Source organism: Esox lucius, chromosome 12, assembly GCF_011004845.1.
Source record: "Esox lucius isolate fEsoLuc1 chromosome 12, fEsoLuc1.pri, whole genome shotgun sequence".
NCBI lineage: Eukaryota > Metazoa > Chordata > Actinopteri > Esociformes > Esocidae > Esox > Esox lucius.
In genome coordinates, this window is record NC_047580.1 from 33,056,639 (window position 1) to 33,073,459 (window position 16,821).

Here is a 16,821-nt window from a genome sequence, read left to right on the forward strand (position 1 = left end):
TGATGTATCAAATACTTGTGTCATGCAATAAAATGCTTCTACATGCTTTGTAAGTGTCAAAATCGGCAGTGTATCAAACACTTGTTCTCCCCACTGTACATTCGGATCTAATTTGAATTTGGTCTTACCTGAACGCTTCCTGGTTGTCTCCTCGGCGGCCAGTGGACACGTGTCACTCTCCGTCGGAGAGTTGGTGTTGGACTTCCCAAACCAAGCCGTGTCCGTGGTGGGAGCATCTGGGTTCGGGTTGTGCGCCCGCTTCTTCTTGGGCAGCTTCTGCTTGGCCATGGCCAGAGAGTAGTACATGCCAAAGTTGTTGACGATGACGGGCACGGGCATGGCGATGGTGAGCACCCCCGCCAGGGCACAGAGCGAGCCCACTATCATGCCCAGCCAAGTCTTCGGGCACATATCCCCGTAACCCAGGGTCGTCATGGTCACCACGGCCCACCAGAAGGATATGGGGATGTTCTTGAAGTCCGTGTGGTTGGAGCCACGGGGGTCATCCGCTTTGGCGCCGATCCGCTCCGCGTAGTAGATCATGGTGGCGAAGATGAGGACACCCAACGCCAGGAAGACAATGAGGAGGCAGAACTCGTTGACGCTGGCCTTCAGGGTGTGGCCCAGGACCCTCAGGCCCACAAAGTGCCGAGTCAGCTTGAAGATCCGGAGAATCCGAACGAAGCGGACCACACGCAGGAACCCCAGTATGTCGGAGGCGGCTTTGGAGGACAGTCCGCTGAGACCCATCTCCAGGTAGAAGGGAAGGATGGCCACGAAGTCGATGACGTTCAGCATGTTCTTGGCGAACAGCAGCTTGTTCGGACAGCAAACGACACGCACGAAGAACTCAAAGGTGAACCAGACCACGCAGACCCCCTCCACTATGGTCAGAATAGGCTTGGTCACCACCTAGGGTCCAGCAGATTACATTAGATCAGTTTACTGATGTTTACAGAAGATGATGAAAGACAGGTGTCTCTGTTTTCTGGCTGACATTAATGACGCGTGGTAATTCATCAGTCTTACATTATAAGCTCTCTTGCGCTCAGATGGGAAGGGTGAAATATTTGAATTGTGTTGTAAAACCTGGGATGAGGTCCTAATAAACAACCAAAAGCCGGTTTTAGTGGATATGTTGTTGGTTATTGCATGTACATTACCAGTCAAAAGTTGGACACCATTCACTTGAACGGGTGTGTACAAACATTTGAATGGTAATGTATTTTCACAGCGTAGCCTATATATATATATTTGTTTTAGTAAGAACCAACTGTAGTCTCCTCTCAATTACTTTGTTGTTTTTCTGCCTGATGCAATGTTGCCAAGTAACCTATAAGTTAAGAGTGTCAATAAAGATTTTGGCTCAAGAGGCAGCTTGAAAAAAAAGTTTTTAAGCAGAATGTTAAGCTGACACTCTAAGTATTGCATAGCAGGCTTACAGTATGAATTATTGTAGCCATGCTGCTCCAGCTTTATACTTGCTAAATGATGGGTCAGTAACCATCATAGAACTAGAGATTAGAACCTCTTCAAATACTGGTGTACTTCGTGTTCAGTTCTTATTTTCCCATGACAACTGACCGTTTGTAGTATTTCTGAAGTTCCTTGGACCATTCCACATTTTATTGTGTTACAATAAGAAAATGTATTTCATTTGAAGTTCTTGTCACTGATCAGCAAAAAAAAGTCCATAATGTCTAACTGGAAAATACAATCTACAAATTGTTCTAAGTTAACACATTTTTGGCTAATCTGCTTAGTCTAAATTTCTCACGCTCCATCATTTTGGGGACATGTGGTCAACAGCAATTTTCTACATTTTCTCAATTGAATTGAGGGACAACAGCAAATATGATAAAAACATAGAACTGGTAGTAGACAATGTAGAAACAACACAGTCAGATGTAGGCATGTAGAAACAACACAGCCAGATGTAGACATGTAGAAACAACACAGTCAGATGTAGGCATGTAGAAACAACACAGCCAGATGTAAACATGTAGAAACAACACAGCCAGATGTAGGCATGTAGAAACAACACAGCCAGATGTAGACATGTAGAAACAATACAGACAGATGTAGACATGTAGAAACAATACAGACAGATGTAGACATGTAGAAACAACACAGCCAGATGTAGGCATGTAGAAACAACACAGCCATATGTAGGCATGTAGAAACAACACAGTCAGGTGTAGACATGTAGAAACAACACAGCCAGATGTAGGCATGTAGAAACAACACAGCCAGACTGTCACCATTAAAGGAAGGCACAGAGCGAGTACAGGGAAACATCCTTTTATTATGCACAAAATAACAAAAGGAGAGGCAAACCGTGAAATGAGGCACAAAACAAATGGCACAAACAATGATCCACACCGTGGCTCTGCTGAACTTAAATAAGGTCCCCAATTAGAGGCAACCCAGTGCAGCTGCCTCTAATTGGTGACAACCAAAACAGCAGCACAGAGTTGCCTAGAGGCACCTCTGCGGTCAGGGCCTGACTGCGGCCCCCAGGCGCATAGAGATGCCTAGAGGCCCCCAGCCAGGACCTGACACAGACATAGACATGTCAGCGGCAAGTGGGCGAAGACAAAAATATGTCAGGAACAGGCACATCATATGTAGCAGTTACAGGTGTCAGTAAATCTGTTACTGATTGTGTGTTTAAAAGTGACTTTGATGACTAAAGTATGTAGTTTTACAGTTTTTTTTTTAAGTTTATTCCAATTGGTAGGTGCAGCGAATCAAAGGGATCAGCGACCCAAAAACGTGTTTGGCTGTAGCCAAGTTTTAAGCTTAAACTTACAGTACCTTTTGGACAAGACATTTTTGTTAGTTTTATTGTATTAACGTTGATTTTTATTTATTCCAATGAGGGGTTGTCCACCTAGCTATCTTAAAATGGCTGCACTTCCTGCAAGTCACCATGGATAAGAATGTCTGCTAAGTGACTAGAATGTAAATGAAAACACTCTTAAGTGTCTGAGACAAACCCCTCAAACCTTTAGCACTGGCCCTTAACGTATGATCCCTGCTGTGTTTGGTTGGTTAATAAAGAGCCAATAGGATCCAAGGTTTCCCAGAGATACGATTTGAGAGATCAACCACAGTCAAATGACATCTGAGAATCACTCTCACCTCCTCCGAGATTTTCTCTATCGTGACGTTCCCCACGGTGTAGTTTTCTGTACGGTTCTTCAGGTCATTGAAGTGCTCATGTGTCTCAAGACAGAACGTTGTTATGGAAACCAGGATGAAGAAGAGGGAGGCGAACGCTATGCCCTGAAACAAGACCACTGTGCAATCAGTAAATCAATTAAATGGCTTTTTTATACATTGGAACTTGTCACAAAGTGCTTTTAATACTATATTACACGAAAACAGTCAACGTTGGTGAACAGAAATGTGAGTAGCCAATCAGGATCTGTCTTGCTCAAGGACCAAACAACTGATTTTACACATTGCCAGCTTCAAGATTCGATCTAGCTACATTTGAGTTTCTGGTCAGATGCTCTAAGTGTCAGATATCCACTAAGCTGTGTGCTGCCCCATAGATGAAACATATTAAATACTACATACTCCGCTGAACTTGCAGTGTATATTTTAAACTGCTAGAAAGATAAACTATGACAGTATTACTTCACTACCTTTTTCATCAAAATACTGACAAATGTCTGCTGATTTCACTACAGTAAATGAACAATTTCTCTGTAAAGCAATTCCATGACTAAAGTGCTTTTGAGAGACAAAACGCACCATATATAATCAATTACAGCTGTAAAAACACACACACACAAACACACACAAACACACACACACACACACACACAGGTATGCACGCATGCACACAGACAGAGAGATTTGTTCTGGCTGTAAAAGAAAATGTGATTCCACCAGTTTGACACCTTTATGTGCGCTGCGTGTCGCAGGTAGACAGCAGGTCACAGTCACACCTCACTACTGACACAGACATCCACCCGGAATCATACAGGGACAGGTGGAAGCAGACTGACTCAAAGACACAGACATCCACCCGGAATCATACAGGGACAGGTGGAAGCAGACTGACTCAAAGACACAGACATCCACCCGGAATCATACAGGGACAGGTGGAAGCAGACTGACTCAAAGACACAGACATCCACCCTGAATCATACAGGGACAGGTGGAAGCAGACTGACTCAAAGACACAGACATCCACCCTGAATCATACAGGGACAGGTGGAAGCAGACTGACTCAAAGACACAGACATCCACCCTGAATCATACAGGGAGAGGTGGAAGCAGACTGACTCAAAGACACAGACATCCACCCTGAATCATACAGGGACAGGTGGAAGCAGACTGACTCAAAGACACAGACATCCACCCTGAATCATACAGGGACAGGTGGAAGCAGACAGACTCAAAGACAGGAGACGGAAGGGAGACAGACCAAATGTCTCTAACTGAAAAGAGTCCAAACCCAATGCCATCACAAGCTAGTAGACAATGGGTTAGGGTTAGTAGACAATGAAAAACTCTAAATAATCGAATCAATATGTATCTCTATCCAACACTGTATATCAGGGCTAATCAAATCCGGTCCTGGAGGGCCAAAACACTTCTGGTTTTTGGTTCTACCTGATAGTTGATTGCCTTCACCTGAAATATCATGTCTGAATCAGTTCCATATCAATAGTAGAGGATAAAAGCCAGAAATGTTTCGGCCCTCCAGGACCGGATTTGAATAGCCCTGGTGTATTCACTAAGACCCAGCATGGTCGTCACTTGCCAACGTGAAACATTTTTGTATTTTCTTTCTGTACAGCATGACTTAGCCGGTTCCATCCCATCTCCAGTCATAAGGAGCACCATCCTGGAGGCGCAGGAGGGGAGGATCCCGGCTGAGGGAGGGAGTGGCTGAAGTGACCATGACAACCAAAGCTTGCTGGTGTGCCGTGCCAGGAGACGTAGAGCACGACAGGGAGGGTGGCTGGCTTGAAAACACACACACACATTTACATCACCCTCCACAACACACCTGGCAACGAGTTGCCCTCAGATCCCACTAGCAGGCCAGATGCGTTGTTATTGCCAGCTGATCACATCCACGGTAAGACGGTGACCAATGACGACGCCTACCTCTCTTTAATCTGTTCCAAAAAAAAACAGAGGATCGTGCGCTAAGCCCGGCTCTGCCACGGAGTTCAAACGGGCCTGCCACGGAGAGGCACCTGGCCCACCCATCACCTGATCATTTACCCCAGTATCTCGGTCAGGGCTCGTGTCCGCGTTGTGTCTGTCCAAATAAATCCAAACACGGTTCCGCTGACTGAATTGTGTGGGAGGCATGAACGCGGACGACTGACACTAAGTGCCTAAATGTCTCGGGTGGCACAGGAACTGTACATATTTAACCAGCTGCCTGACGAGGAAGAGCATCTTACAGCGGGGCGGTAATCCAATCCACCCGGGGTGCCAGGGTCCTCTCACAGGGCCACTCCCAAACTGCACCCTACATTAGTGCATTACGCAGTGTTTTCACCCCGGGGCGATTGTCCGAAGTGGCGCACTAGCCAGGATGAAGTGTGCCGTTTGGAACGCCGCCGCAGTTTACACAAGGCAATATGAGAACATCCTATTTTCAGACGTATGAATGGTCAGCCACGGTACTGTGTAGCTGCGTCGTAATCAACACCCCTCTGGAAAAGAGAACCGTCCTGTGTGCTGTGATGTGTAGATACTGAGGTGGCCCAAACACTCTAAAGGCTAAACTGGACCTGGAATAGAATCTAATATGCAACTCTGTTTCCCAAAACGTTGGGACGCAGCATAACATTTTAAGAAAAACAGAATGCGGTTATGAGCAAATCGTTAAACCCCTATATTCAATAGGAAATAGTGCAAAGACATCATATCAAATGTTGAAACTGAGAAATGTTATTGTTTCTTGAAAAATGTATGCCCTCTTTGAATTTGATGCCAGCAACATGTTTCAAAAAAGTTGAGACAAGAGGCACCAAAATACTGGTCAGTAACATGATTGGGTATTAAAAGATCATTCCTGTCAGAAGTGAGGATGGGGAGCGGTTCACCACTCTGTGAAAGCCTGTGCAACAATCTAAGAATAACATTTCAACATAAAATTGCAAAGACTTTGGGGATCTCAGAATCCACAGTACATAATATCATTAAAAGAGAAAAATCTCTGTATGCATGGGACAGTATTTGATGCAGTGAGGGCATCAAGATCAATAGTGATCTTGCATTTAAAACAAACTGCATTTAAAACAAACTTGATTCTGCTGTGGAAATCACTGCAAGAGCTCATGAACACTTCCAAAAACCTGTGGTTAATTTGTGTCCATACAAAGAGGAAAAGAGTGCAAAATTGTTAAATCAGTCCTCATATGGACAATGATATAAACAAAATAAAAATCCAAAACGTCCCTATTGATTAATTTGTGACTTGAACCGACCAACTTACAGCACTGAGAGAGACCACGGGTGACCCATGCAAATGTTGGTCACTCCACACAAACTATGGTGTGTTAACACCCTCTGACAGCTAGGGTTTTAAAATCCGCCTGTCACTATCTTGACATTTTGGCTTCTAAAATGGTCATCCTTTATAGTAGAAGGAAGTGGATTATTCTGGGATTCTGCAGACCCTCAGCTACATGAAGGATGTATTTTAAACAGATTTTCTGAGACACTTACAGGAGTAATAATGTGAAATAGTCAGTAAAATGTAAAAATGCCAGGGCACATATTTTGTTTTATATTGAAATAAAATAGTAAAATATAATAGGTAGCCTAATAATAATAGCCTAATACATTACATTTGGATACCCCCAGTGGTTCAGAATAACTAAACGTTGAATGGTTTTGAATTTATTAAATAATAAAATTAACATGTTTTTTTTACTCTCATCCACATCAACATTTTTCTCACAAATTCTGATAATCATTGAAAATGCCCATATGGGGTCACTGAACTTATTCTGTCATATTGTACTTCCAAAAGCCACCACTAGATGACAGTCCCTTGTTTTTGAACTGTGAAGATTTTTTTAATGGGGTGTCTTTAATGGGGTGCCTTTATTTCCTTTGGAATTCCCTACATGTGCCATATCTGGAGGTGGTGGAGATTAGAACAGGGATGTGTCCAGTCTTCCTTTGGATGGTTATATCCACAGGTGACACTCTACACAACACAGCATAGGCGCACATTTGACCACTGGCTACCGTACCATTATATCAAGTTATCATATAGACCTAGTAATTCCACTAAAACAATGCAAAATAATAATAAACATTATTATAGAATAGCATTTAGGCTACACTTACCCTATTTTACAAATGGGTCGAATCCATTCTGATACTTTTCATCGTCTAAATGTTCAGACCCATTTTCACTATCCTCGCTCCCCATAATCATTTATTCCACTTCTTTCCTCTCCATAATCATTTATTCCACTTCTTTCCTCTCCATAATCATTTATTCCACTTCTTTCTCCGTTTGGCCATTTATTTTTTCTCAAAACAATTGCTTGTAGCGACTGAATGCGTCTTCAATGCAATCCAAGTGCATAATGACTTTATTGGGAGCATGGTAAGTGTGGCATGCACCTCTCCACCTGGCGCGCTCGCTCGCTCTTTCTCTCCCTTTTGGAGGAGGGTGGTGACATGGATAGACTTTTGGATTGGATTGGTTTATGTATTGTAGACTTCTAAACAACAGAAAAAGATAAAGTATAATTAGTTAGGGCTGCTGCTGAAATCCTGAAGGGACAATAGGTGATCAGTATTTATGATCACGATTGTGGGGCGTCTGGTCGACGAAAGTACACAAACGAGATGTTGGTATTTGCAGCGGAATGTCGTTGTTCCTGTGGAAAATAAATTAAGACTCTAACTTCTACCGTTCAGGAGCAATGAATAGAAATGTGACCTGGATGTGCCTGCGTGTCAACTAGAGGTTTTGTGATCGCGGTTGTGGGGCTTCTGGTTGATGAAACGACACAAACTAGACGTTATTATTTGCAGCAGAATAACTCTATTAACGTGGAAGAAGAATGAAGCATCAAACTTCTACGGTTACAGAACAGTGAATCAAAATGTATTTCATTGACGCGCCCGCGCGTCAATCGCGCTTGGAGGAGTCTGTCCACACAAACTCTTCACAAACTGCAAACAACGGTAACTCCACACAAACTATGGTGTGTTAAAACAAACTGGAGTCCGTCCAAACAAACTACAAACTGTCGTCTCTCTACCCAAACTGCAAACTACGGTCACTGCACACAAACTATGGTTTGTCCATTAACTACGATCTTTCCCGAAACAACTTATATAACTAATTATGGCCCCTTATCAACAACCCCCAGATGAGATCCCATCAGATAGACAGACAAAGATTTCCAAGCTCCAGGCACTGAATCCAGAAAACGTAAACCTTGTTCCACGTACAGGTTGACATTGGTGTCCTCCCTCCTTAATCAGATCAACACGGAATCACCAACACCAGTCAGACAGACCAGTACTCAACATACTTATGGATGTTTGTCATTGTTACACTAAAACAGGTCCACACACATCTATGAAATATGGATTCCATTTTGGGCTTTGATACATCGGGGGGGGTTCTCTCCTTGCTTCTCAACTGCCAATCCAACAGCTGACTCTGCCATTCTTCAGCCAAACGGAGGTGAATGAAACAGAGGTCCAACTGTGCCGGGGTTAACAAATCGCACCCTATTCCCTATTGACCAGTTTGTGAGCGGCGGCACCACACTGGATAGGGTGGCGTTTGGGCCGACAGCTCGTCAGACGGAGCACTACAGTAGACTTTCCTTGGTTAAAGAGCCTGTCAATGGACCTACTGCACCTTATCCAGTTACCACATGTCCACATGGTGCGTTGGATCAGCGAGGTACACCACCTCTGACTCCTATCGCGATCCATTTATCCGGAGGATGGCGGGTCAATACGCCGCTAAATAGCCTGTCTGCACGGCTGCTGTTAACAAAAAGCAATAACTTATTTATTAGATGGGTCCTCCGAGCCGGACTCTTTCTTACGGCACTATCAATCACTGGGCATTGACGCAATCACATCTGCCTCAATAATATTACCCGTATATAAGCCACTTAGCAGCTTCCAGGAAAGTGGGTGCAAACCTCAAAACCTGTATGGTAATATCTCAGATTTACTGTATGCCTGGCCTAGACAGTCTGAAACTATATTAATGGAATATTTTCAAATGGTAATGAGGGTGCGTCCTAAATTACATTTGTATAGCCTTCATAGTGCCCTAACTTGGCCCGCAGCCCGGCTAGCAAAAAGAGTGCCATTTTGGACACGGCCTGATATTGAATTTCTTCTGTGCTTCTGTGTTCCGGAATGGTACTAGCAACGGATAGATCCTTTCAAATGAATAATGCATTGTTGATTTACGGTAGCCTATTCATATCTTGGCAAATTGAATTGGTCTCTCAGTAAAAAGCTTCAATAACAGTTTGAAGTAAATTGGACAACAATCTAGAAAAACAATCTTTTGCAGTATTTGTCTTACAGAGTTTGTCTTACTAGCAAACGCGTGCTGTGTTTGACCTTTGTTTCATGAATTTATTGGAATACCACAGACTTGACAAAACTTGAACGAATACATTTAATCTCACATAACAATAGAAACGTGCACTGATAGAATGGGCATTGCAGAGTCTTAGAATGACAAAGAATGGACATGGAGGGTAAGTGGTGATTGCGATTCCAACAAGATGTTTTGTACAATTCCAGTATGACAGGCACACACAAGCCTTGTCCCAGGCTAACTCTAGGGCACAAACTAGTCGGAACCAGGCTAGTTGTCCGGGAAAACCACACCAAGACAGGCTGCAGTGGTTGTTGTTTCAGTCATGGGATGTCGGTAGAGGCTTTCAATACGCTCCGTTCGAGTGCAACCTGAGCTGGTAATATCAACTCATAGGCTGTGGGCTTGTAAGAGCATTGTAGATCAGGATAGAGACAGGTTTGAACTGCCTGCTTTGGCTCACAGGTTTGGGGAACAATCCCAGGGCTAGGCACTTGGTTTCATTTCGGTAACTCTCCCATGACATTGAAATAAAGATGTAATAGAATTGAAACAGAACACGCCGATACCAGCTACTTTTATTTAGCTTATAACGAAAGACATGATTTCAATTTTGAAGGTGTGGTTGCCATAGTAACTGATGATTATACACCTTGAGACACCATAGTCCTCCAAACAGACAGAATACATTTTAGATAACCAAATAACTCTGTAATATACTTACATGTAAGTAAGCATAAAGAGACATGTCCAAATCATATTCAGTACATTCAAAAGATGAGAAAAATGTGCTTCAACAAAAGATCTTTCATGGGGAGTGCTAAGCCAAAAATCACAAATCCAAAATGTTACTAAAAGAAGAGGCACAGCACAGGTAGCTAACGTGTTTTATCAGAGAGTAAAATAAACGAGACTGAACAAACTAATGCCATTAACATGTTGAATTCAATTAAAATATATATCCTTCTACCCTGTATGGAACTGAATAATTATCTGACAAATTCTGCGGGATAAATGCATACTAATCGACTAATCGGTAAGAAAACAGCGTTTACATTCCTTAAAACGTGTTTATAAATGCCCTATATACGGTTTCTAACCCATAAAATGAAGTGTAACTACGTTTATTTACTGAACCATAATTCTTTCCACCTGTTGATATAACCGTTTCCCCGCGTTCACTTACGTTCCCCTAGCAACACATATCGCGCCCCGGACAAATCTGAGCGCTACGCGAAACTGTAGTGACCGTGACATCTTGTCAACCAAATGAAAAGCTGACCTCTCGGCTGTGCCCGTCTCATACTTTATTGTCGAAAGCCCAATAGGAAAGGCCACGTAAGAAGTTGGTTTATTTAAAAGTCAAACGGTTTATAGTTTACAGCACAGAACTAAACAGAGCTGGCAATCCGTTCTGCACACAACCTTTTCCATTGGTCTTTGGAGGCGCGCACGCATGCAAACACCCACACACACTCACACACACCCGCGCAGTGCAGGCATGACCGCCGTTTTCACTTCTGATGTGAGGACAGAGTCACGGTAGGTATCACACAGGTGGCTGTAAAATGCTCAGCCCGCCAGCCCTTTAATAATGTAGACTGTGTGTGTGTCTGTGTGTGTGTGTCTGTGTGTGTGTGTCTGTGTGTGTGTGTCTGTGTGTGTCTGTGTGTGTGTGTCTGTGTGTGTGTGTCTGTGTGTGTCTGTGTGTGTGTGTGTGTGTGTGTGAGCACAGCACTCCACAATATTAAATCTGACTATTTACTATGAGATAATTTAAACACTGTCACAATGTTTGAACCACTGCCAGTGTACCTAGACTCTTTCCAGGGTGCGTTGCCATGTTATGAACAATCACTTATACAATCACAGAGGACAATGTGGCGCCAAGTTTGGAGATAGGAGGCCTATGGAAAATCCAATAACTACTGTGCATCAGACAAAGCAAGTCATTTGTTTCATTTAGCCTGTTTGTTTGACAAAACAGTTGAATGCATGCTAGCTGAGGACTCACTAACCCGGTTTGGGAAGCACTTCAGTCCTGCAAGTTAATGAAGCAACGACAGATAGCATGGCGTTCAAAGCATTTGAATCCCTGACCTGATGAACTGAAAAGTCTGTCCTTATACTCTGGACCAAGGCATTTCACTCCAGCTGCTGTTGTAAGTTGCTCTTGATAAGAGCATCTGCAAAATAACTAGTGTCAAATGTAATACTCCAAACCAAATCTAGAGCACTATTCTAATCACCATCCAGTTGATAAACAGAATCAGATTAGTTACAACTGGGGTTGGAATAAAACCTAGAAGATGGTACAGGGAGTTCTCCAGAACAGATCTGAAGTAAACACTTCTAGGATGGTATCTCTCGAGGAGATGGTGTTAGAACCTGCAGAAGTGTAGATCTTTAGGACAAGGTAAAAACAAGGGCAGAGTTAAAACCTACAGGAAGGTAGATCTCCAGGGCAAGGTTGGAGTAAAAACCTACAGGAGGTTACATCTCCGAGACAAGGTTGGAGTTAGAACCTACAAGAGGGAAGTTCTCCATTAACAGGGTTGGATTTAAAACCTAAAGGAGGGAAGACCTGTAGAAAAACATACTGTGCTGGCACACAGAAGGACTACTTTAACATCATATTTCTCAGCCTGGTTCAAACCAAGATATTTGATGCATAACCAGGCCAGCAAAGTATAACTAAGCTTGGCTTGGCTCAGCAATGAAAAAATGCTTCCAGTGCATGTGAACAGAATGCCAGACGATGTTGGGCTCTATAATTTATCAGCGTTATGTTTTGTGTTTTCTGCGCCCCCGGGGAGAGTAGCTGCCGCCTTGCAAGGAGCTGATGGGGATGCGAAATAAACAACAAACAGCAAATAAACAACAAACAGAGGGAGTAACTAAGAGGAACCGTTGATTCTGCACCACTGCAGCCCCCACCTGTACGAACCTCTTCAATGACAGGATCCCCTCAGACACAGAGTCAGAACTGAAGAGGACTAAATCGGCTGCAACTGCTCTTATTACACTTCCAGCTGCTACGTCCGACCTGCAGCTCGCAAGCCCTGCCTGGTGCACATGGCTGAACAGCTGGATGTAATGTGATGACAGCTCCCCCGGGAGAGAAGGGAGAAGGAAGGAGGGAGACAAGGCATAAAGAGAAAGAGAGAACGCCTGGGGAGAGAGAAACCCAGCTGCTACCTCCCAGATGCCCTGCTGGCTGTCACAGGTCCCTGTGCATCCCTCAGCCCAAGATCTCAGCTGGCCAGTTAGGCCTTGTCGAGGCAGCCCCCCCCCCGTGTAATCACTGATGCCCTGGTCCGGGACGTGGCCCGACCTGTGGTACCCATTTCACAGTCCCGAGCCGTGGGTTGCCCCAGGATCGGTCTCTATTCACCAGGAACATGTCAGATGGACAAAGGTCAGCCAGGTCGGCCCCGAAGTCAGTGATTGGTTGCTTCAACAGTGGAGCGTGGAGCTTGCATTTTGAAGAGGCTGTATGCTCTGAGAGGTGTCTACCCTGACCCTTAACCTTGACCCTTGACCCTTCTCTCCAATGACACGTAACCCCGCTCAGCCATCTTCTTAATGAACAGTAACAGGCAACCAACTGAGGTAAGAAGAGCAGAACAGGAGACGTTTTTCCCTCTCAAAAGTGATCGTCCTGGAAATCAGCCATAAAACGTGTTGTAGTCAGGTGTTTATTAGTGTTGATTTGTGCTTGATTGGGTGGATTTGTTTGGTTTGTCTTACACCAACAAAAAATGTTTTATGACAACGGAAAATCACAGTATAAAATGTCTCCATCTTTTTAATGGTTATTGATAATTGTGCTCAAGCTTAAAAATATTGATTATCATAACGATCCTGATTTCCATCAAAAAATGTATCTTGATAATGGCATGCCGATATTATAGTCTGCCAATCCATGCTTCAATGGGTCTTTTTATGCATTTGAGAGTGGTCACAGTTTCCTGTTCCCGTGCTTCGGCTTTTGAACAGTGGAGCTGAAACACCGGCCCAGACCTGTGTCTTTAAAACAACTCTGAGGCATCTGAAACTCTGACTGTTGTTACACATAAGAGCTGTTTAGATTTTTCTCCGGGTAATTCTAGAGCTTTCTGCCTGTCTATCTCGTCTGTCTGTCAGACACAAACACACTTTATAATCTTTATAATTTCCTACTACTCTGAAGTGATTTTATTGTTTTGATTGTGATTATTTTGAGGATGGATAGATGAAAGGAGAAGAGGAGAGGTGAGAGGTGAGGATGACAGAGGAGAGAAATGTCAGACTTGGCGGTAAGAACCAGCTCAGGAAGGGAACTCTGTGTGCGAGTGTGTCAGTGTGTGTGTCAGTGTGTGTGTCTGTGTGTGTGTCTGTGTTTGTGTCTGTGTGTGTGTTTGTGTGCGTGTCTGGCTCTGATCATCGACCTAGACAATTATTTCTGATTTAAGAATAAGGATAAAGCAATACACCATATCAGAGGATATGGAAGCCATTAAGTCCAAAGCAAAAAAAAAAGACCTACTGTATCCAGATGAGACATTACAAGTGTTAAGGGCCAAGATCAACACAAAAAAAACATATAGGAAAAACAGTTAACAAGCTCTAGAAGTGTCAACAGATCATAGAAAGCCGCGGGACAGTAGTGCATTGTCCTTGACCACAATGCAATCATGTGCCTGACAAATGACGAAGGCACTTGATCACAATACTGCAAACAGGCCTTGACTCCCATTCACCAAGCAGCTGCTGTCATAGTGCATGACCTAATGTGACCCTTACCTTCACATTCGCCTTGTCTCTCTCACTCTCTCTCTCTATTCTTTCTCTGTCATTCCTCTCTCTCATTTATCTCTTGCCCTCTTCCTCTCTTCATCCCTCTTTCACTGCCACCTCTCAAATCGGGGGGGGGGGGGGGGCTCCCAGTAAGGCAGGAGCTGCAAAACCCTCGGTTCTCTCATACCTCACCCTCATAATTGGATGTCTCCCGGGGAATATTTAGCTATTAAGTGGCAAGCGAATGTTTCTGTGTGGACAAAATACCCCCGGCACACCTTTTGTGGGACTTAATGGTTGCAGCATGATTTATATGAGAACGACGAAGGGTGACATGATCAAAGGCAAATTCTCCTAATTAGTGGCTACTAAATAATATATTACAGGTTCTCAGTGATACCACAGGTTGTTATTAATTTAACTGCAGGGTCCGGATCAGAGGTAAAACGTTGCTAATTAGGCTACCAAAACCTATTTTGTATCAATAGGTGATTCACATTCGAAAGGCTAATGTCAATCACTTCTAAAAGAAGTGGAGAGCATGTGGCACAACCACGGCCTATCACATACAGTATGACACACGCTCACTACTGAGGTATCGGCAGGTCATTGCCTCAGATTGCACAGCGGTCAAACACATTTTCTCATCAGTACAGCTCAATTTCTGGTGACCGTGTGGAAAACTATGTTTGAACTGAGCGTAATTAACAACCACTCCGGTAAACTGGCTTTGAACGCACTGTGATGCAATTTCCAAGGCAGCATTTTATGACCCGCCTCTGTCTTGTCTTGTTTATTGTTTACAGCAGTAGTCTGACACTCCAGAGCGGATAGACACCTGTTGGTTGTCAGTGACGCCGAGGCGCAGAATTGCGCGCGAAACTTTCACGCACAGCCTGTAACATCTGTAGATTGGTTTGCATGATTATCCAACTGAGTGTGACTGTGATCAAAAGACGTTTTGTCATGCATTTCAATGGAATCACGACAAGAAATGTCAACTTACTCGAGCAGCCCTGGATGAATACGGGTCTTCAAAGAGAGCCCATATCTTTGGTTGCCAAACTTCACAGCAACCCCTCGACCTCTCTGGGCAGTCCTCGATGCCGAAACGCCTGGGTAATTCATCGTCCGAGTCATCTGGGTCGGGTGGTTCGAATATGTCCAGTGCCTCCTCTGCGTCACGGTGCTGGCGGTAGGTCATCCAACAACACGGCTCGACGTCGGTCTCATCTATTCCCCAGAACGCCAACTCCTCCTCAAAAAGAGGCCCGCAGACATCGGCGGGGCAGTGAAGCTTACCGGTTCTGTAATAGTTCAACACATAAGCGAATATGCCCGGGTGCCTGTCGAAAAATAACTCGTTTGTTAATGGGGTTGGATTTGGAGATATGGCGCCTACGGAGAAGGAGTCTATGTCTGGGGTGTTGACCGGCTCTGGCGGGTCGGCTAACCAGGCCAAGCGTGTGCCTGGCAATGTCCTAAGTGTGCTCTTGTAGGTTTCGTGTCTTGTGCCACCAACATTGATGACAATTTTTTCCGAGTCTTCCCCCCTGGTCATCTCCTCCTTCAAACATGTCTTGGATGGAGGTTTGTTGCCAGACTTGCGTCCTCGGTAAGACGAAACACACACCGAGCTGATCATAGGTTTAGATGGAGATACGGTATTCCGTTGGTCTTGTTTATCCGTTATGAGGTCCCCCTAATCAAGATCGGAGATCACACGATGACGGTTTAGAGTTCGTCCTCAAGTAAGTCCTTGTTATGACACGACTCATTTGTCCAGTAGCCCGGAGGACAGTTGCATCTCTGCTTCAACGCGGCATACGGAGGGGTCGTTAATAAAACCACCTGTTATATGAGCTAACTCTCCTAACGACTTGCAATCTCAAAACATCTCTGAAATTCTGGAATAGGCAAATGGCTTTAGCTGACTGAGTATGTATTTAATATGCTAATATACATTATTTATATTGTATAATTAAATAATCAAAAGTTGTAGCCGAATAATGTGAAATATTCAGTTCAGACAGGTATATCCAGATATATTCTGTAACAGAGATAACAGAATATTGGGATTGTTGTATCCCACATCGAATCTACAAAATGTTAGAATTAAGAAAAAATCGAATTCTACATCAGTTTTGTATTGTAGCCACTGCAAAGCGAAAACAAAACGTCTTCAACATTCCTTTTATTGTTCCTTGTTCGAAAATTAACAAAATCAAAATCCATCTGACCAATCCAAAAAATCTAACAAGTTTCCGAAAACGTGAAGGTTGACTTCTGTAACGATCCGAATGAATTAACGCTGAGGACGCGTGCGTTGGAATATTCCATCAGTTTGCGATGATGTCTTCCTCCAGCCTCGAAGCGGATGAGATGCGAGGTTGTGGGGTTGTTTATAGGGAAGGCATAGGATCTGTTGCTTCGCCAACCAGACGTATACCCCTCCCTCA

The 16,821-nt window shown here is 43.9% G+C and overlaps 1 protein-coding gene across 1 annotated transcript in view; it reads right to left on the reverse strand.

Moving 5' to 3' along the window:
* Window positions 1-16,821, reverse strand: part of kcnc4 (potassium voltage-gated channel, Shaw-related subfamily, member 4) — a 30,937-nt gene extending 14,116 nt beyond the window's left edge. The window contains exons 1-3 of the mRNA XM_010902419.4: window positions 15,369-16,821; window positions 3,145-3,288; window positions 129-912 (exon numbers count right to left, since the gene is read on the reverse strand). Of these exons, the coding sequence (XP_010900721.1) occupies window positions 129-912; window positions 3,145-3,288; window positions 15,369-16,007 (1,567 nt within the window). The 5' untranslated portion in view covers window positions 16,008-16,821. The remainder of the gene's footprint in view (window positions 1-128; window positions 913-3,144; window positions 3,289-15,368) is intronic.